This window comes from Lepisma saccharinum, chromosome 1, assembly GCF_977018435.1.
Source record: "Lepisma saccharinum chromosome 1, izLepSacc3.1, whole genome shotgun sequence".
NCBI lineage: Eukaryota > Metazoa > Arthropoda > Insecta > Zygentoma > Lepismatidae > Lepisma > Lepisma saccharinum.
Genome location: NC_139229.1, coordinates 180,998,491 through 181,020,998, shown reverse-complemented (window position 1 = coordinate 181,020,998; position 22,508 = coordinate 180,998,491). Strand labels below are relative to the sequence as shown.

Genomic DNA, 22,508 nt, shown 5'->3' with positions numbered 1-22,508 from the left:
TGCACATAAACTTACATTTCCAACTTTTCTATAGAATAAATCGATAGTTCTAAGTACTTTTATTGCTTAATATTTACGCATTGCATTATTTGTTAGTGTACTTATTTCCATACTGTGGAATTTGCCATTGTTATTTTTTTTTTTAATGTGACAAGCTCTAGTATCGTCTAAAATGATTTCCACATATACTGTATTTGATTGACGCACTGGGTCTGGGGCTAGTGCCACTGCTATCCTTCCTCCTCCCTAGGGCTGGCTCTGATAATGGATGGTTCCTGAAACGGAAGGATCGTGCTGCCCTCGTCCTTCATCTGAGAGAACTGCGATAACACTTCCTCACAGACTGACGCACCAATGGGAATAGAAAGGAAACGAATGTCCGGAAGTCCATCGTCAATCGGAAATAAGTTTTAGCTACTTACATAGATAAACGAGCTAGAATAACAAAAGACTCGGGTCCTTGGAAGGGTAGAGTTCGTTATGTTGTCGAGTATATAAGATTCTTGCTTAGCGTAGTTGAGGGGTAATGTCCATGGACACTCGCGGTAGGGTCAAGGGAGAACTTAACCCCCCCGGAATAAATAAAAATGTTTACCGTTTCTTTTTTCTCCCTGATCTTCTATTTGAATCTGTTTCGTTTTTCTTTTCATATTTCTCCCTTTTGTCAAAAAGGTATGTTCTGAAGTGTGCTATATTGAGGACCGTGTAACATAATCGTAAAATAAAAATATTTTAAGGCTCGGCTGGGTGACTGACACCAGAGAACCCATTTTTCAAAACTTTCTCTCCTTTCGAGAAACCACTATAATATTTCAAATTATGAAAAATTATAAATGCTTAAAATTCCTTCTAGAGCATACACGTGAACCTTTGTGTGGTTTGCTTTTGTTGTTGTAGATATTCACAATAGTTTCGGCTACGTAAGCCTATTAAACTATTGCGAATATCTAGACAGCAGCAAAAACAATCATCAAGTGAATGGTCTAGAAGAAATTCTAAGCATATGTAACTTTTCAGAATTTGAAATATTAACGCTGTTTCTCGAAAGGAGAGGAAATTTCGAAAATGGCTTCTTCTGGTGTCAGCGAAAAGTCCAGGTGAGACTTAAGCTAGACAGAGGTGGGTAGAAAAAAGACATGTAGAAGAACGCCTCTCTGTGCATAAAAGTGTACTTAAACATCAATTAATTAATCAATCAATCTTCCTCATTTTTATCTCTTTTTCTCTTTCATCCCCGCGTGGCTCTCCTTTCTCCTTCCTTTCTGTCTTTCTTAACTTTTCCGCCTTGTCTCTCTTTCCTATTTTATCTTTATCTCTTACGTTGATCCTTCCTCCCTTCTTTTATTTTCTCTTATTCCGGTTCTCTGAGTCAACCCCTGGTTCTCATTCTTTCTCAGTGTATCCCTCGATTATTTCTCTACTATAGATGTGTCTTCCGGCCTCCGTGGCAGAGTGGTTATCACAGCGCACTTCGACGCCAGGGCTCCGGGTTCGAATCCAGGCCTGGGTGTCTTCTGTTAGTGTCCCTTCATAAATGTCATCCTATCTTCACTCATCCTCACATTCGCGATTAGCCAAAAGAGGCAGAAAAGCCAAGTAAAATAAACTAAATCAATCAGCCAATATGAATGTGTCTGAAAATTTTCATGTAGGATATTTCACGGTGGGTTAGACCCCACTCCACGACGGCCCCACTTTGACAAACAATATTCCTAAGTAAAATGAGGCAAAGGGTGCATGTACCTTCAACCGAAATCCCTAGCTCACTTTGAAGGGTAAATGAGCGAGTCTGTCATCGATTCAGTACCTTGTATATCAGTCACATCATCATGAAGTTTGTAAGCAAGTTTGGTTTTCTGGTTTATGTCCATTTTCCAGAGAGAAAAATGTACTAAACGCATTGGGGGACCTACGTAGGTTGCACCCCGCTTGGCTGCATGCCCTGCGGAAGGTCAATACTCAATCCGTGGTCACTCGAACCCTTGTGGAGTAAGGGAAAAAATGCCTGCTATACTCCTCTCTGTTCTTTTCTTTTTGCACCCTTCATTTCCAGCTTTGCTTCCTCTCTTTTAAGTTTCAGTATATATTTCTGTTTCTATATTTTCCTCTCACTGATCTGTCTCATTCTCTGCTTTTCTTCGTTGTTTTTCTCTCGAACACGATTACCTTAAAAGGGGCAAGAGAAAATACATAAAATACAAAAATTGATTGATTAGCTTTATTTTACTTCGCTTTTTGTCCCACTTTTGGCTAATTTGCGAAAATGGGGATGAGTGATGCCCATGCCGGGATTCGAACCCGGGACCCCTGGCGTCGTAGCGCGATGTGATAACTACTCCGCACGCTCTACGGAAGTCAGAGGTTCCAGGTTTGAACCTTGCCATCATTCACCCTCATCGTCGCGATTAACTCGATAGGTTGAAAAGTGACCTAAAAAACCGAAATAGAAAGAAATATAAGAAAATCATTCTTTCCCGAAACAGGACAAAGTTCGCAAAGTCGCACGACTCAGATTTTGTTTGCTTGTTTGAATTTTAGCCCCGCTCCGAGAACTGACTTGCTCAATTACTTGATGTCGCGATGCGCAAATCAAGTAGGGCAGTAAGAAAGGCAGTGTTAACGCAATAAACATACACGCTTTATTCCTTCAACATCGGGAATGCGCGAGCATGTTCGAGGATCTACGAAGGCCTGCTGTGCCTGCGGCTATTTTGCCTTCTTCGTGGCCAATTCCTGTTCCTCATCGATGACGCACGTTATGATATCAGCCAGCCCTTCTTGCACGAAATACACGCGAAGCAGTGAGAGTTCAGCTGTCGTGCGAGCAACACTGGCGAGTCGATCGCAGCGCTCTAGCGGGCAATGTAAGCGTGTGCGGCAAGATAAATATTGTTTGTGCAAAACAAACAAGATCCTTACATACACATTCGCGACATAAAGTTGTGTTTTGTAATGGTGTCGTGCGCGAGAAAACAGTGCCGTGTCAAAATGAACACTGTGGAAAGTAGGCGTGGTGCTTGTGCCTGTTTGTGGATTGTTTTTTTCTTCTTTTCGCTGACACCGGATCTGACACAAGGTAAGTTGAATCTTTTTATGTGGGCCCACCGTGGCCAAGTAGTTTGTAACGTTGTTTCGTAAGTCATTCCCTTGAACTATAATGTCACGCTTTGGAAGTTAATCTCGGAATCTTACGTTACAACTTTTAATGCAAGTGAGAGTCACTGAAGTCAGTAAAAACAGCCAATCCATCGATCATGCATTATCGTCACAAATGCAGGTTCGTAACAGGTTTCTACTTTGCTACATATTTTGTCGAATGCGGGGTAACTTCGTTTCGCAACTGTCATTCATCTGTAACAACGAATTAACTTTCTAATTTGTTTTTGATATGGGTCTTGTTCAGTGCTTCAGATTGGAAAACTAAATATCCCAGGCTTTCCCAGACCTCAGGAAGTCTTGTGAATAATTTGATTGTTTCGCAACCACCTGGGTCTCGATTCTAGCTAAGAGGAAACATCCCGGGACATGCTGTTTTAACATATTTTGCCTACGTGATAATTAATCGGAGAGGCTCACCATAGGCGTGCGCAAGGGGGGCAAATGCCCCCCTAATCATGGGCGTCCGTAGACTTTTTCCACTGAAGGACAAGCAAGGTATTTTCCATGGGGCATATTACCCCGATAATAGTGTTCCTCCTCAAAAAACACCTCTTGAATTTGAAATTATCGCATTCCTGCATCCCCATTATAATAATTAATGTAAATTATTATGACTGAAATCAAATTATAGTGTGAAAATGTACTTTTAGGTTGACATTCGGTTTCTAAGGGGAGATGTGACCATCCTTGCCCCCTTCCAGATGTCCATGCCCCTATATTATTATATTTTCACCTAGAAATTTAGGATAGAGGAATTTTATCGTCGTTATTGAACGATATTATACTCTTATAGAAAATTAAGTATTTTCAAGCCAATGAAAGTTCAAAGCAACTACGGGGTGGCAGGGGGCTTTGGCCCGCATCCTTGGATGGAAATCAATTTTAGGGGGGCAAACATGGAAGTAAAGGAAAGCAAGACTAGCAAAATCTAAGAGTAGCAGGACAAATAGATACTCAAGGTGGAATTAGTTTTCACGTCTTTCTTCCAGACTGCCAGGAACACCTGCAGGGGGGCACAGAGCTGAAATTGCCCTCTCGATTTCAAATTTTATACAAATAAAAATAAGTTTCGTAAAATTTTCTTCCTCGCTTAGCTCGCAATGTCTGCTTTTCTTGCAGTCTTGTCAAGTTCAGAGCCGTAACTAGGGATCGGCGGGAGTTGGCCCTGGACGCCGAAAGATCTAAATGAAGAAAATGTAAAAGAGAATGCCATGACGCTCCATGAAAATTTTTCCGCCATATTAAATCAATATTGTTTTCATTTTGCAAAAATTTGGATATGAAAATTTTCTGGCTCGCTTCGCTCGCAATTTGTTTTCTGTAATGCATTGTAAATTACCAGGGAGAGAAGTACTGCTGCTAAACGGTTTTCTCTTAATTGCATGAACAATTGTTTGGAGGAAAAGGAGCGCACACATTTGAGAGACAATTTATATGATTTTTGCTGTTGGTTTGTTATGGGGTGGATGAATTGATATGTATTGTGTATATACCTAAGTATATACATATACGGGGGTGTGTATATATACACACACCCATCGATGCAATAAAACTTAAACAATGAGATAAAATTAGGTTCTTCTTTCCCGACTGAACTTTCATCAAGACTTTTGTCCTCCCTAATCAAAGGGGCTGCGCACGCCTATGAGGCTCACACACCATGTTTTCAACTGTGCTAATTTATAGAATTAATTGCTCGCCCAACATTTTCTCGTTGATCTACCCGTGCAACAGTACATACGAAAACCCCGACGATGTATCAAAAGGAGTTAACTGGAATAATTTCGTCTCACTTCGAATTTTTCAATACCACATGTAACAAATTAAAGTATTACACAGCATACCCTCAATACCCAATGGTAACTATGGGTACATGTTACTGTTGTTGAAAATAAAAGCTGATAAGAACTCTTAAGGTGCATGGGTGTATCGTATATAACTATAAACAAGACAAGACCAGAACCAGCGCTAAGTATAGGGTAAATATGCACAGGACCTGTAATCAAGAATGTTCAGATGAATTCAAGAGATCTTAGTTGTATGTTATGGGTGGGTCTCTCCACCTTTGTGTGTGACGTACCATTACAACCACATCGATACTTATTAATCCTGTTACTTCATGGGATCAAATATCCGCCCCTTATTTTGTACACAATCCTGCGGACGTCCGTGTCCTTATGTGCTTCCATCATTAACTATGGGTAACTGCAATGTAATACATGCGTTTACATCGACTTACAAAGTTGTTATCTAGAAAAGAAGCGGGAAGTAGTTACGTACGTGCATGGACATCGTTAGCGGCTAAATTGGAGGTGTTCCCCCAATAATTCAGAAAATTTAGTGTATATAGGGTGTGTGTGTGTGTCGGGTTAACATTTATGTAAATTATATACATCCAAAGAAAGAAAATACAGAGGGCGGGATGCGTTAACCAGGGGGAGAAAGAATTTCTCATTCCACCTTTACATAATATCACCCCAGACATTCTGTGATGATCATGAATTGAAATAAAAACGTCAAAAAGAAGAGGATAAACATTTGAACAAGCAATAACGCTTTTATTTGTTTACTATGTTGCAATTTACTTGATTTTTCCAAGGACTAGCAAGCAAAATATTTTTCCAAGTAGGAGGGAAACGAGGCGTATTTCCCCCCATAATAGCGTTTACCCCCTCAAAAAGCACTCCTTCAGTTTGAAGTTATCATGTTCTTGCAACCCCCTTGGCAATAACTAGCACAAATTAGTGTGACATTCATTTCCAGGGGCCGTGACTCCTCCTTGTCCCCCACTCCTTTCCGGACGTCCGTGCATACTGACTTTTTAAAATATATATTTTTAGGGAGTACAATCCCCCAAATAAATTTGAAGATCATGCATTAATCAATTTTATGCAGCTATTACAGAAATTTCAAATATGTGTACACAAATCTTTTCGAGAAAGAATATCAGTGTTCACAACGGAAACAATACATCGTTAAAATATGGAAACCTTCGTGATGCTTATTGGATCAGCTTATGAAAGCGAGCTGTGTGTCGTTTTGTGCATTAAAATTACAGTGTAATAATGCCACTGCAAGCCGATCTCTCTCTTCCCTCATCAGTCATCACTATACATCCTCATCGTTGCGATGTAAGACGGGATGATACAGAGGAAAGATGGTATTGTTTCGAAATTCGAAACAATTCTTTGTTATTTATAGATAAATTATATTTATATTGTAGTAAATACAAATTCAATCTATTATTGGCAATTGTGATCTTGTGCTGCTTCATTGTATATAATACACACACACACTTATATATATATATATATATATATATATATTAAGGTCAAATTCCAGTTTCGTCTTTATAGTTACTACAGTTTCTGAAGTATGAGTAAATTAACGGAGATATCATGATTTGCTACAGACTATCGCACACAATTACATTTACATGTGATCTCATGCACACGTCAGTAACATACGCTAATGTATACTGCTTTCATTCAAATTCATTTGACCAGCGAGAAACTAGTGATGTGCGCAAGGAGCCGGGAGGGGGTCGACGGGGTTTATAAACTCTTTCTCCTGTCCAGTTCCCCCTCCGCTATCTCCCCAAAAAAGTCCAGAAAAGGAAGAGATGCTAAAATTTGCATTAGTTCTTAACAAAATCCTGTGAATTTATTTCGAGAAACACCACATTTTTGGCTTCTTTGCATGTTGTGTGTCAACAAACCTTTATTTTCATTTTGCTAACAATAGGGATGATATACTCACGACCAGAGGCGTCTCCTGAACGCATGCGTCTATTGTGGGAAAAAGGACAGCTTGCTCTGCGACGACATTAATGAGCATTTCTACATTCTAATTTCTTCATATAGGAGAAGTATTTATTTTAGACGAGAGCGCTCAACTAAGCTTATATTACGTTTCTTGGATCTGAAGTGGCGCATGCGTCAATTGTGGGAAAATAATTATTACTTTCTTTCACTTCAGATCCAAGAAATGTAATATAAGCGTAGTTGAGCGCTCTCGTCTAAAATAAATACTTCTCCTATATGAAGACATGTAGAAATGCTCATGAATGTCGTCGCAGAGCAAGCTGTCCTTTTTCCCACAATTGACGCATGCGCAGCATGCACCGCATGCGTTCAGGAGACGCCTCTGCTCACGACACTTTTGGGTTGTAATAATACCAGATTTCGAGACTCGGTCTCGTTCGAGGTTGAAATGTTTATGTAAAGGAAATTTTTTTTTCGGCCACTATGCGACTTCTTCAGACGTACCAAGCAGATATCTAATTACATTTATTTATAGTAATTAGAAAGTCAATCCATAAGTGTGAGCCTCTGTTGCGCGGTTGCTTAGAATTTAGTTTTTTTCTAAGTCGAAACAAGAAGTCAAATAGAAAAAAATCATTAAGAAATATCGTTTGCCTTACACTGCGTAAGAGGTAAGGTTGTGCATTGACACCCTGTTTCGATACTCGAAACGAGGCAGATTTGTACATCGACACAAGACCGAGACTGCCAAGAAGTCTCGCATCAATACGATCCACATCAAAACAATGATTTATTCTGCGTGAACCCTGAAGTTCGCTGGGTAACTCGGAGTGACAGTTATCTCCTATATACACGTCAGTACAATGCTTCTTCCGTCACAAATAATACACTATCACAAGGACGAAAACAAGCTTTGGCGCATATTTATAACTTTTTGTATGATAAGCGTACAAGCATTTTTCGAATTGAATGGAATATCACGTATTTTTCCCCAAGTTCTACATTTCTATATTCATTCTCAACAGAAGAAATTTGGCTTCCCCGATGGCGTAGTGGTAACGTCATCGCCTTCTGTTCGATGCCCGGTGGAGACGCATAGTTGTTCGTATCCCACTTTAAGCTGTATGTCCAGCCCTGATTACCCTATTTCTGCATAAAATTGACTTAAAACAAAAGTTCAAACATTCAGACAACAGGGGAAATTCCCTGTCCTCTGACAATATACGTTACTATCACAGATATTATATTTTTTCATTCATCAACAATTCTCAGAAAGTGATAATGGAGGTTTTGGCATGTCAAATCTTCTTGAAAAGAACGAAAAACCTTGTGTTTTTAAATAATATATATAACTGATATATTACACACTTTGCTGCTATTGTTATTGTAATGATACATTTGGAATGAACTTAACCAGGGAAAGGATTTATATGTAAATACATATTTATGTATGAAGCTGAAATGTTATATTTTGTATTATCTTTGCGCATGATGACATGTAGACTCGAAAAATTCAGTTTTTATTTTCCATATTTGTACATATATTAGGTTTTGGCTCTTATTTTGTAGAGGTATCTTAGTTATTTTTACATATTATTTCCATATTTCAGAACATTTCTCAACATATACTCCATATTCGAGTTGGGTGAATTTCTCGCCAATAACTGACAAGTCCCAAGTCGAACAGCCCATTGCTAACTCCACCCTCGCTACTAGTTTGCGCGCCCGACAACAGCGCCAGAAGCAACGATTTTGTGGCATACGTACGGGATTCGCTTCTGGTTTCTTCAAGACAGTCACGGTAACTCAACAGTTACGTACTTATTGTCTTACAGAAGGTTGTTTCACGTTGATGGTAACGGTTTCGATCACCAGGACGCAGCACGTAGGCACAGCACAGAGCAGCCAGAGCCAGTAGGACGAAAGTACCGTGTGTTGACTTGCAAAGACGATGGTTGGTGTGTGAGTGAGTGTTTATTAGGCACCAAAAATTCCAGTCTTTTGGGAGGGGTACATCTGTGCCCTTTCCGACGTTGGTTATAGTTATAGCCAGATAATTAAACAGTGCCACATGAAAGCATTCCATGTGTCAAAGAAGGGCACCAATGCAGTGTTGAATCGCCATAAAGCTTGCACTGTACCTGTTGCTGGAACCAGTCAAAGCAGTTCTCGGACATATCGGAAGCCCAAGCGTTCCTCCGATGTTGTGCGGAAAGTGAGATTCTTGGTGCGATGTGAAAACCCTGCAACGCAAAGAGTGATTGCACAGGCAGTGCAATGTTTCCCTGCAACTCTAAATCGCATCATAGCCCAAGATTTACAACTTGTGCGGAAGCACAAGGCTCAAGTTCATAAGTTGCGTGCCTCACATGTCCAGGAGAGGAAGACCAACAGTCGGAAGCTCTACGAACGCCATCTGGCAGGGGACCGCTGGAAGTATGTGGTGTCCCTGGATGAAGCATGGGTGTATCTGTCGGCTTGTGGTAAAAAAAAGGGCCATCTACTATCGTCCACGTGATACAAGAGGTCGATCTGAGTGGGTACGTGAATGTGCTGAAAGTTTTCCACGCGGGTTCATGGTTGTTGGTGGTTACTGCCATAATGGCAAACTTCCACTGCGCAGAGTGGGAAAAAGGCTAAAATAAATGCAGCCTATTACCAGACGAATATTTTGGAGGCACTTTACAGACTTGATATTTCTTCTCTCTATGGCAGCGACACATCTCGTGTTGTCATCCACCAGGACAAGGCTTCCAGTCATACGGCAAAGTCCACGCAGGCATACATGGATCGGATGGCACGTGAAACGGGCATTCATGCAATCCCCTTTACAGACATCCCTGTGAAATCCCCCGAATGCCTCTTCCATGGATTTTTGTGGGTTTCCGTTGTTGAAACGAGCCTTGGGAAGCAGACGGCCCCGCACAATTGAGGGTCTTTGGAAAGCTTGTCGGGAGGAATATGATCGTTTGGACCAATGTGTTCTTCAACGCAGTCTCCTCCAATGGAAACTCCACTGCAGGGTCATTGCTGCAAGACAGGGGTATCACGTGGAGCACCACCGCTCATGGCGTCACAGTTTTTCTTAAGGTGAGGTGGGTTCTAACTTTGTTATCATGGACGTGAAACTACCTTCTGTATATTAATAGAAAGGCAATTTATTACAATTTGAAGTTCATATTTAACTCCATATTTTGGTGAAAATAACTACACATGTATTTTCATATTTATCACATTTTTATATAAATAATACTTTAAAAAAATACAGGTATATCTCCATGAAAACGCTCTTCCTGATGGCTCCACATCATTATGAAGCATTTGATTGTCAATATAATGAAAATATTTGCGCGACAAATAGCCCGACGTCAACACAACAAAAGTGTTTGTAGAAAGGCGGAATCTCGTATATTTTGAATCTGCGTATCAGCTTTACCTTGGAATTTTTGTTTACGACGGAGGAAATGATGCACCGGAAGAGAAAAAGTAGCGCCATTTGACTTTTCCTATATTGCTGAATTTACGAAATTCCACGGCGGTTCCTTCACTAACGGTCAGTTCTTTCGACGACTGTAGATAAGATACAAAGTTCACTTGGACTTGGCTTACCGATTATATGCACATAAACAAAAGTTTAAGGAATAGACTCCCAAGTTGTGAACGAATTGCCGATACCTTCCTCAAAAACCAACCGTTCTGCAAGCTATTTCTGACGGCCTCAACCGTTATCTCTGAACGGATTTCAATGCCGGGTTCAAAAGTAGCTGATATGGATTGCCTGCTGCATGAACATGAAATCTAGTTGCAGTGGCAAGAACAATTACATATTGGGAGTGGCGTATTAGTTCTTATGCCCGCTTATCTAATTCTCTGCGATTGATCTAACGACATTGAAGTAAAGTTGAGGATGCGATGTGATATTTCTGGAGTAAAAGGTCAATGTTTGGTATTAGCACATATGAACGTATTGTGGTATTAGATTCTCTTGCATGGAGCTGTAAAAGCTCCTTGGAGCAGTCCTTCGGTGAACATTTTCATGTTGGCTCTGCTACGGTCATTACTCCTAAATTGCTATCTCTCTCTCTCCTTCCTTGTGTTCCCTTTCACATTTCTCCCTACCTCTTCGTCTCTTCTTCACTATCTGTTCTATCTCCCTATTTCCTCCTCTTTCTCTTCTAAAGTAATTTTCTTTATCTACAGGATGCTGCATAAGTTCTCTAACAGACCCGTACTCCCATATGTCCGAAATGTGGGTGTTTATGGACAATCTGATCATGACTACATAGTCAGAGGACGGGCTCCTAACTGTGAACCATTGCACCTGAGCAAAAATGATTGCAATCAACCTACATTGAAGATGGTGGGCTTCAAGATAGTGGCCATGTATCAGTTACAGTGTTTAGTTCCTCAACCGTGCTGGTATGTCCACCTTTCGGAACTACAGGACTGACAGAAAACTTTCGAATCACCCTATATATTCCCTTCTATATCTCTGTCTTTTCTCCATCCCCCCCTCTCTCTCTCCGTCTAGCTCTACTAAATACAAATATTGTCTTGAAAGATAGATTTGGATTTGGAAAGTTCTTATGTAGGCTACAACCCGGGTTCGATACCCGGTGGAGGCACATAGTGGTTCGGATCCCACTTTAAACTGTAGGTCCAGTCCCGATCAGTGCATAAAGTGGACTTAAAACACCAACTCGATCAATCAATCAATTATGTAGGCTATATGTGTGGGGCTCAAGGGTGCTATTGCATTATCGGGGCCTTGTAATCAAGGGACGTCGGGTTCGGTACCCGGTGCAGGTATAAAGTGGTTCGGATCCCATTTTAAAATGTAGGTCCGGTCCCGATAAGCCAGATCTGTTCATGAAGTGAACTTACAACAAAAACTAAGAAAAAAATATCACTTTTTCGCAGGGCTCCAGAGACAACCCATCCCTCCACTGGCTACGTACGCCCTTGCTTTGGGTCAGATTTTTAGGAGCTAGGTACAATAGTGCAAAAATACCATGTATCTGTCTCTAAAAGAACCCAATTAGCAACAGTGCGATGCATGGATACAACAGTGTCTGCCGAGGAATACAGAGAAAAGAAATTAGGTTCCTGATAAGGGTAAACATCTGCTCATGGAAATGACGTTGTCACAGCATAAAGAGCCAATTACGTAAGCTAATCGTCTATCGTGAAGTGGCGCCTCGCAATCGTGGCTATTCACACCGGCCGACACAATATAAATCCGTGTGGCGAATTCAAATTTCACCTAAGCGCAGATGTCGTTCGTTGATTACCAGCTGATAAAGCCACGATCTTTGCACTCAGTCAACCACAGGATTCTACGGGCTGCGATTTGTTGTCATACTAACAGTATTTCGGATTTCACCTGAAGGCAATCTGTCGATGAAACTCGTCATGGAACGATTGTGAAGTTGTTGAAAGGACTGTGTTCTGTGCGGCAATCGAAAATTAGAGTCAGTGGTTGATTCAGTTCAATTGGCTTTAATATTGGCGAGGTTCAGCAAATGCTGATCTGCTACCTAAACCTACAGAAGAAAAATTAGCACAGAACACAATATACACATAGTGAAGTAACAAAAACTTACATAATATAGCTACTACTGAAAGAAATGGCAATATAAAGAAGTATACTGTAAAAATATGCAGAATTCCAATGTTTAAACCAGGGTTGTCAAAGATCCAGCAATTTTAAATAAATTCAGTTCCGGTCCAGGAGAGAAAATCATCAAGCTTAAATGGGTTCTGGACCGTAAAGAACCTTTTTATCTGTAAAGTATTTCAATTCGGTCCAGGAACCTTTTTACCAGATCAATTTAAATACGGTCCAGGAACCTTTTTTCAATGTAACAATACGCAACTTGGACCGAATTAAAATTGTGCCAGAAATAAGGTTCCGGTCCTTCAGCGGAACCCAATAGAACCCATTAGAATTTATAGGTACCTGGACCTTGAACAACCCTGATTTAAACCTTGCAATCTGGAAATTATTTCAGAATTGCTCCCAGTATCCTAGGGTGTGATGTCTCTGGTTGATTGTTTCAGGACCAAAAAACGTTAAGAAAATAACTAAGTCAAGTATATCAGCTCTATGGCCTTTTATAGGTATAATTATTTCGATAAACTGCAAAGCTGAACTTTTCGGTTAAAAATACCATAATTACCAGCGTTTTCCTTTCCTTTACAATATAAGTCCTGACGTTATCATTAAGTAGAAGTTGAATATACGCGATTGATTGGATTTGCTTTATCTTACTTCGCTTCTTGTGCCACTTTTGGCTAATTTGCGAAGATGGGGATGAGTGATAATATGATGAAATTGATGGACACTCACAAACATCCATGCCCAGGCCAGGATTCGAACCCGGGACCCCTGGCGTCGTAGCGCGATGTGCTAACCACTCCGCCACAGGGGCCGGCAAAACGCACAAATAAGGAACGAGATAATGTTTTGGACAATTTCCAACCTTTGATTGTATAACAAGAGCAAAGATAATAAATATATTAAAATATCACGGTGCGCACGTTTCACATTGGAAGCACAGCAGAGGTTGACCTAAGTTCTGATCTTGGTGTTTTGCACATTGCAAACTCTTTTTTTTAATGTCCTTTCAGGAGCTTTACAATCCTTTCTCTTCGCTCGACAAGAGAATGCAGTTGAGTTGGTTGAGTCAATGCTTTTAAAGGTTAGGCAACTACACGCAGTGACGCATTCTAAAAGCTTTTCTTCATTTGAAAGCATCTCGTAAGACAAGCAGTCACCGCACCGGTACGTGGCCTGGAGACAGATTTCTAAGCGTGATCGAATGCTGAAGAATAACATTGGGAATGTGTGCGTATTCCAGTACCGTACGTTACCGATGCCTAGGAATGCGTTTTCTTATACCTGATGCATCACTACTTTAGACCTGGTTGCTATCGTTTGTGTCTTCAATTTAAGATGGCACTGTTCCCTTCCTCAGTCGTGTCCTGCAAATGGTTAATTTATCAAGTATGGCCTCCCCGATGGCGCAGTAGTTGCGTCGTCGCCTTGCAATCAAGGCGTCCCGGTTTCGATACCCGGTGGAAGCACTTAGTGATTCGGATCCCACTTTAAACTGTAGGTCCAGTCCCGATTAGCCTTACTGTACATAAAGTGGACTTAAAACCCAACTCAATCAATCAATCAAAACAAGTCTTGTAAATAACTTTCACTTAAAATGGAAGGCCAATATATTTGTTTCTGCTGTTTACAAATCGTTAATATTTTTAAATATTGCTACATAAACAATGGAAAATATGTTGTTTTTGACAGGAAAAATATATAATTGTTAATGTGTAGATTAGCAACAAAAGTTTTTTTTCGCTCAAGCCGAATGTATTCGAACCCGGGACCCCTGTCGTGGTAGCGCGTTGTGGTAAATACCCTGGCTTTTGATTCTGTGAGCAGTTCTAGGTTTGATCCGTGGTGGGAGCTTCAACATTTCGGTGTTCCAGTTCAGCGGTGCACTGAAGCCCACGCCACTCGGTTGAGAAGCCTACATAGAGAGACTGTTGCTCTCGGAGTTCAGTTCCTATAGCGGATTTGTTTCCACAATGCGCTATCACGACAGGGCCCCAGAGTCGAATCCCGGCAAGGGCGTTCTTTGTGAGTGCCCCTTCATCAATTTCATCATATCACCACTTTTTTAAATTTATTTTAATATCTTCATAATTTTGCACGTAGATATTTACCTTGAAGGCTATTCGAACATAGGATGGCCAGTAATAATTGGAACATGGGCATTTTTTAAAAGTTCGATTTGAAGTTAAACTCTGGGAAGGGAGGTTAAAGCGTACTGCACACTGTTGGAAGTTACATTTACAATGTTCTTCCGTTAATATTTAACAGTTTGCATGTTAATTTAGAAAAAAAAAACAGATGATTATTTAAATTTCAATATTTTATCATGCATAAAAATAGTTAATGATTTTAAATTGCATGTGCGTGCACCATCTACATTAATTCGGCTAACTTTGTAATGGCCGTTAATACATTTAAAACAGTCTGGTCATTTTTTAACGGTAATTGACAGTCTTAGACAGCAATTTTCATTCAACCTTTTACAGTGTGTCAGTGCATCTTTTCTTCGGGTATGTTCTGTTAGCAATTATCATTTGGTTCTCGTTTTCTTTCTTTTCAATTCTCTACTCGATACCAGTTTTCCTACAGCTAGAACCACGTTAATATCCACATTAAAAATATGCCCTCTATTATTATCCAAGTGCTAAATTAAACATAACCCACAGCGCTACAGTCCTTGAAGGGCCTTGGCTTACCTACCGACTGCTGGTCTCCCTCCCACACTGTTCCTCCGTCACCTGTTATAGCGTGGAGGTCTTAGACCAGTATTGGGGTGACGGGTGATCAGCCCGACGAACCCCCAGCCGTTATTGTAGGTGGTCTTGACCAGGTTACGCTCACTCACTCGGAGCTTCCCAATTTCCTCACGATGGTAGGTTGCCACCGGCCCTATACGTAGGCCGAATAAATTCCGACCAGAGCCGGATTCGAACCTACGCCGTCCCGCAGCGAACGATCTCAAGACGAGTGAACGCCTTAACCCGCTCGACTACGGAGGAGGACAAGTGCTAAATTGTTGTGCCTTTTCCCTACTAGCCACAGGCTATACTCTGAACCGGGAATCTGTGGAACAAGCCAGCGCGTAACGTTAGAGAAGGGGAGAAAGTGAGTGGGCGGAGCAAAGCAGTGCACGAGCTGCAAACAGGCTCTTGTTTTCGTTCGCTTGCCCCAGATATTCCCGAGACAGAGTGTATATTTATCCTTTGCCAATGCAGAACACGGTGTAAATTACAGCCTTTATACTCTTGTGCACATAATAGTGACATATATTATGTATTCCAATACCCATTACATTGTATATTACGTTGAAACAATAACTTTAACAGGGCATCAAGTCAGATTGTGGAAATCACATCATCTGGCAGCATCAATACTGACAAATTGATACGTAGAAGTCATCAATTATCCATCATGTTGCCGAATGCGTCTTTAAATGCTAGAAGGCGTTATTTAAACCAGTGGCGGATCCAGAAGTTACAGTTGGGAGGGGCGATTTTCAGTCACGTACCTCACCTCACCAAGAAACAATTCTAACCTGCACGCAATGTTTTATGTAAAAAATACCTATGGTACTGTCAACAGGGAGCAAGCTGACTTCCATATCCTAGAGATTACTGTTTTGCAAATATAGGGTTACAGGGCTCTGGAATAAGATGGTTATTGTATGTTGTTATCATGATTCCTTCCATTGTTATGGTAAACCTAACGACCTGGAGAAAAGTCAATAAAAAAATAAAAGAAAAACATATTATCAAGGGTTATCTTTGGAGAAATGTTGCACAGTGGTTCGGATCCAAATTTAAACTGTACGTCCATTTCCGATTAGCCTATCAAGCTCATAAAGTGGATTTATATCAAACATTAGAAAATATTCTCAAGCCTGTTTAACAAAACACAGAGCATTTGAGTCTTCAAAAATATTAGGCGTAATAATATGCCCTAACACCTGACAGTTGGGAGGGGCGATCGCGCTCCCCGTGGATCCGCGCCTGATTTAAACTTACATGTATTGATTGCCAGTTGTCTTTCAAATGGCAGACCTAGAAAGGACGATTTGTCATCACTTAGCTTTTGGACCCTAACACTTTTTTTCTTCCATTATCTCAATATTTATTCCGAGATAATGCTAGAAGAGTGAACTGCTTCGGTACCTGATAAAAAAGTTATCACTTCGTAGTTGGAGTTTCGCGTCCCTCTCGCTACAAAGGAAGCTTTTAGCGTGAGGAGCTGGCGCTAGGCTTTTGTCATTGTTGTCATCTCTTTGGCCGACGTAGGAAAAACTGGCAACTTGTTTGCGCTGATATAATGAATGAGGTAGAGGTCTCTAGTGTTGCTGAGGCAAATTGAATGCTATTGGCGAGTAAATAACCGCGTCATCCGTTCCGGGCGACGCTGGCTGTCAGCAGAAATACTTAGGCAAGACTTTGCATTCAATTTACCTGCCCAGACGGTCGTTTGTTAACCACAAGCAACATTTTTGGTAACCTTTACTAATTTTGGTGATTTAGACCAAAATTTTGGTCAAATGTGCAATATTACTGATTGAATTTGGTTCTGTTGAAAAATTATTTGTTGCCGCCTATTTTAACAAAGATTTGGTTACCAGAATATCTTTTGGGGTTATTTAAAACAAACTTGATTCTCTGTGTAATGCTTTTAGGATATAATTTAAAATATAATAGCATGCAAATGAACAAAACTAACACAGTACCACTGCTTTTTCTGCTTTTCTGACATGACGATGTTTAAGCACATACCTATCAATTATTCCAGCACTATAAACAGCAATGTACCGTGTTATTGTGTTCGATTTTCGTGATACTATAACCTATTCTGCAATATTTTTGTTATTTTACGTCGCATTTCTTTCACTTCTTAACAAATAGTGACGGTGATATTATAAACGCGTTGTATTTTACATAACGGTGTTCGGTTAATCATTAGTTTGAGTTTGCAGTCCACTTTTATACACAGATAAGCTAATCGGAACTGAACCTGCAGTCACTTCCCCCTCCACGCAATCCCATTCCTTCTCCCGTGTTCATTGGTGGAATCGTCTCGCGTCACTACTTGCACAGAGACTGGTTTTAGTTCGCTTTCTCCGGAGATGCCTGGATAAGTAGGACCCGAGCCACGATGGGCCTCCATCAGGTATCGAACCCTGGACCCCTTGATTACAAGGCGACGAACGATGACGTTATAACTACGTCATCGGGGAGGCCAGGTTAACCATATGTGTTCAAACTTTCACCACACTCGAGCGACATTTGTTATATTTCCAAACAAGAACAAGGTATTGTGTGAATTGTCAATTCTTCTAGAACCTTTCTTCCAGAATTCAAGGAGCGACACAAGTTCCACAGTTGCCTTCGTCGCCACTTCTTAACTAAAGGGCATTTCTGATGGTGAAGCTGTAACGCTATGCCTTGTAATCAAGGGAGCTCGGGTTCGATTCCCGGTTATGGCACATTGCACAGTAATTCTGATCCCATTCTAGACTCTAGGTTCGTTCAATCTCGATTAGCTCATTACAGCATAAAATGAACTTAGCACAAACTTTCGCAAGCAAACGTTTGACCTCATTGGTAAAAGGAAGGAAGTTACCATTGCCAAGGAAATGCATGAAGGGACCAGTGAATAAGACACGGAAAAACTCGGCCAGGTTACCTGAATGCAAATAAAATTCTGCTTTTCTTTGACGTTGCATTACATCTTCTTAGTTGACAACATTTTGTTCATGCCTGTACGTATACGTACCATGGTGTTACCTCAGTAAACGTTGGTGTGTCAACATGCGCTTAGGCGTTGATTCCACATTTCCTGAGACACTATGGAATGTGAAGTATTTTGCTCTACCAGTCATCAGGATAATGCAAACATTTTTTTAGAACACTTGGCTTCCTTCATATTGCGCGCACACGGGTGTGTATGCACATCAGTGACGTGCCGGATTTTCATAAAGGAGGGGATATAACCAAAAAAAGGTTGATTATGTCGAAAATTCTATCGTCCTTTCCTGCATTTGTGTGTCTTTTTTAGGAATGCTTGGCCAAAGTTTAACAGGGAAGATGAGGGTCGTAGAGAATATTTTGTGTGTGAGACATGACGTTTGTATTTTTCATGCATATTTAAATAGACGATTTTAATTAAAACTTCAGCGATTAAAAAGCGATTTCTGTGCTAATTTTTATGTGCAATTTTTCATTTTTTTTAATAGTACGACGGCAGGGGTCCCGGGTTCGAATCCCGGAATGAGTGTTCTTTGTGAGTGTCCCTTCATCAATTTCATCATCACTCATCCTCACCTTCGCGATTAGCCACAAGTAGTAGAAAAGCGAAGTAAAAATAAACCAAATCAATCATCATTTTTTTATACACAAATTTTTCAGATTCCTAACTATTACTCTCTCGTTTTTACTCTAACCATGGTTTAGGCAAATTCCTCTAAATCTGATGAAAGCATTGTTCTAGTTAATTTGTTACTTCCTTTATTATTGCCTTTCATCGTGTAGCCTTCCGGAAAGCGGAATTGTTAACGCTATCACTGATAGGTTCGAGTGAAGGACATGGTAATGTAGATTAATATAAGTTGCACAAGATAAAAACCAGACGGTGAATAACTAACACATTTAATAGAAACTGGACTTATGTCCGGAACATTCAAGTACATTGAATCGATACAGCAAGATTATACACAGAATACATCTGCTTATGATTTCTCTTCTTCCCGTGAAGACCAAGCCTTGTAGCCATACACTTAATACCTGGGCCGTATCAATCACAGCAATGAAGTGTGTTCAGACTTGGTTCCTGGATTTGGTGCATCGTGATCAGGTCCGGTTTCGATTATCCAACTTTACAAAAACCGGATTTTAAATGATGAACCTCTCTTCGTACATCTTTAAATACAAATCACATACGTTGCTTCTGTTGACAAATTTATTCCTAACGAGAAATTAAACAGCATACAGCGGCTGATGTGGGAAATACGTCGATTGCATCCACACCGGAAGTTGATATTATGCGGATGGATGGAAGTAACGGTACGTGACACGCCCAATGAACCACAAATTCCTTCCCCTTTACAAACCGCACGCTAGATGGCATTACCTGCTCAAGAGCAGCGTTGCCAACTGAGGATAACGTAAAATACTTTTAATGGATTTAATTTTATGATAGTGCAGCAATTTGCCCGCATACTCTAGCTCTAGAAGGTTTCGTAGAGAGTGACAAGACCAATAGTCCTCGGTTCGAAATCTGGCATTGTCTTTATCCGATTGTAGTGAGACAGACATAGGCAATAATATATATATATATATATATATATATATATATATATATATATTGATTCATTCATTCATTCATTGTTTTCTGCCTAATTGGCAGGTTTTTCACTGCAATCTCCAGCTTTCCCTGTTCTCTGCCTTACGCTTCGTAATAGCATACGACCCAGTTAATTTAATATCATCCATAAGCTGATATCTCTTTCTTCCACGGACTTTTCTTCCTTCAACCATTCCCTCCAAGGCATCTCTTAGCAGGCAGTTCCTTCTTAGACAGTGTCCTAACCAGTTTCTTTTCCTCTTCTTGATGGTCTCCAGTATTGATCTTTTTTCACCAACTCTTTTCAGTACGGCTTCGTTTCTTACCTTGTCCGTCCATTTTACACGCTCCATTTTTCGCCATGTCCACATTTCAAAAGCTTCGAGTCGTTTCTCTTCATTTCTTCTCAATGTCCAGGTTTCTGCACCATATAGTGCTACACTCCACACAAAACATTTCACTAATCTCTTCCTTAGACCTATGTCCATGGGTCCACAAAAAAACATTTTTTCTTCTATTGAAAGCTTCTTTTGCTATTGCGATTCTCATTTTCACTTCTTGGTTGCAGCTCATGTCACTGCTTATAGTGCATCCGAGGTACTTGAAGCTATCCACTTGCTGGATTCTTTCACTGTTTGCTCTCACATTAATATTCCTTGGTTTCCGTCCTATAACCATTGCCTTTGTCTTCTTTACATTAATCTTCATTCCATACTGCTCACAGCTGCTGTTTAACTCTTCTAACATACTATTTATGGTTATTTCATCCTCAGCGAATAATGCCATGTCATCAGCAAATCTTATGCAGTTTATTCTTCTTCCTCCCAATTTGACACCTCCTGTACCCTGGAAACAAGTTTTCACTGTATCTTCTAAATATATATTAAACAAAGTAGGCGATAGGCAGCATCCTTGTCGTACTCCTCTTCCAATTTCACAGCCTTCTGTCATTTCGTCTCCTGTTCTCACTTTAACTCGTTGATTCATGTATAAGTTGCTTAGAAGTCTTCTCTCTTTCCAATCTACACCAATTTTCTTCAGAATTTCTAAAAGTTTAACCCAATTCACTCTATCAAAGGCTTTCTCCAGGTCTACAAATACTACAAACACCTCCTTTCCTTTCTCTAAATATCTTTCCCCAATGGTCCTCAGTAAACCAATTGCATCCCTTGTACCTCTTCCTTTCCTGAAACCAAACTGTTCTTCCTCTAACTCGCCACTGACCTTCTAGTATAGGCGTGTGTTCAAAATTCTTAGAAGAATTTTTGCCGAGTGAGATATCAAGCTGATTGTCCTGTACTCAGAACATTTTCTGGCATTGCTTTTCTTCTGCAGAGGTATCTTGTGGCTAATCCCCTTTCTCATAGATTTCATTGCATAAGTGCAGTATTTCTCTTTTTCCATCTCCCAGGCATTTGATAAGTTCAACAGGAATTTCATCAGTGCCCGTTGCTTTCCCATTCCTCATTTCTTTGAGTGCTTGCTCAAATTCTTCCTTCAGGATATAGTATCCTTTCTCATCATCAGGCACGTCGTCTTCATTTTCTACATTCAGACTGTCTGGGCGATTCTCTTTCTGGTAGAGCTCTTCAACGTACTTTCCCCACACATTCGATATTCCTTTTTTGTCTGTGATTTCACATCCTTCCTCGTCTTCTATCATCCACATTGTTTTCCATTTCTTCTTTTGGAAGCCCAAGCAGTTTACTTCACGATACATCAAGTCATACCTTCCTCTTTTTTCCAGTTCTTCAATTTCTTCACATTTTTGTTTCATCCATTGTTCTTATATATCACTGTATGCTCAAAGAGGCTATGGTGCTAAACCTACACTTTAAAGTGGGTCCGGACCACTATGTAATGTACCTCCAGTGAATATCGAACCCAGGACCCTTTGATTCCAAGGGAACAATGTTAGCCAACATGATATCAAGGAAAGAGGCACAGATATGTAAGCAGATCACGGCTTCTTATGCTTTAAAGAAATTAAAAACTCTCATCTTCTTTACGCCGCTTTACTATCTGATAGGATTATCGATTTTGATTGATTGATTTGTTTTATTTTACTTCGCTTTAATGGACACTCACAAACATCCATGCCCAAGTCGGGATTCGACCCCGGGACCCCTGGCGTCGTAGAGCGATCTTCTAACCACTCCGCCACGGAGGATAGGTTTATCATAACTTTTAAAGTTACAAGCTATAAAAATGTAAAGAAATTTCTGGGCTAGGCATTAGATTTTTACAATAAAAATAACATAATTCGACCCGGAAGAAATTTGGGGACACCCGAAATGGTTCGGGTCCAATTTTTCAATTATTTTTTTTAGGCTGAACGCCCTTTCTGTGTCCTTCCGGCTCCAGGATTCGTCCAGCCTTACGTTACAGTTACGATTAAACTATTCGCGCTAATTAATTTAAAATAAAGTTTGGGCCTTCGAATATATCATAGTCGTAACGTGGCGTTGACGATCAAGGAGTCTCTGGTTCGATACCCGATGGAGACACATCGCACTGTGGTTCGGATCCCACTTTAAACTGTAACTCCAGTCTCGATTATCCTATTTGTGCATAAGGTGGACTAAAAAATTCAAAAACTAAAGTTTGGCAAATCTTATGCCAAAAAACAAGATATAGCTCTAAAA

At 40.3% G+C, this 22,508-nt stretch overlaps 1 protein-coding gene across 3 annotated transcripts in view; it reads left to right on the top strand.

Annotated features, from left to right (window-relative positions):
- Positions 1 to 2,792: 2,792 nt before the first annotated feature.
- Positions 2,793 to 22,508, top strand: part of LOC146004761 (vascular endothelial growth factor receptor 1-like) — a 161,976-nt gene continuing 142,260 nt past the window's right edge. For all 3 annotated transcript variants that reach the window (XM_083143760.1, XM_083143742.1, XM_083143751.1), the window contains exon 1: positions 2,793 to 3,076. In XM_083143760.1, coding sequence (XP_082999886.1) covers positions 2,953 to 3,076 — 124 coding nt within the window. In that variant the 5' untranslated portion in view covers positions 2,793 to 2,952. The remainder of the gene's footprint in view (positions 3,077 to 22,508) is intronic.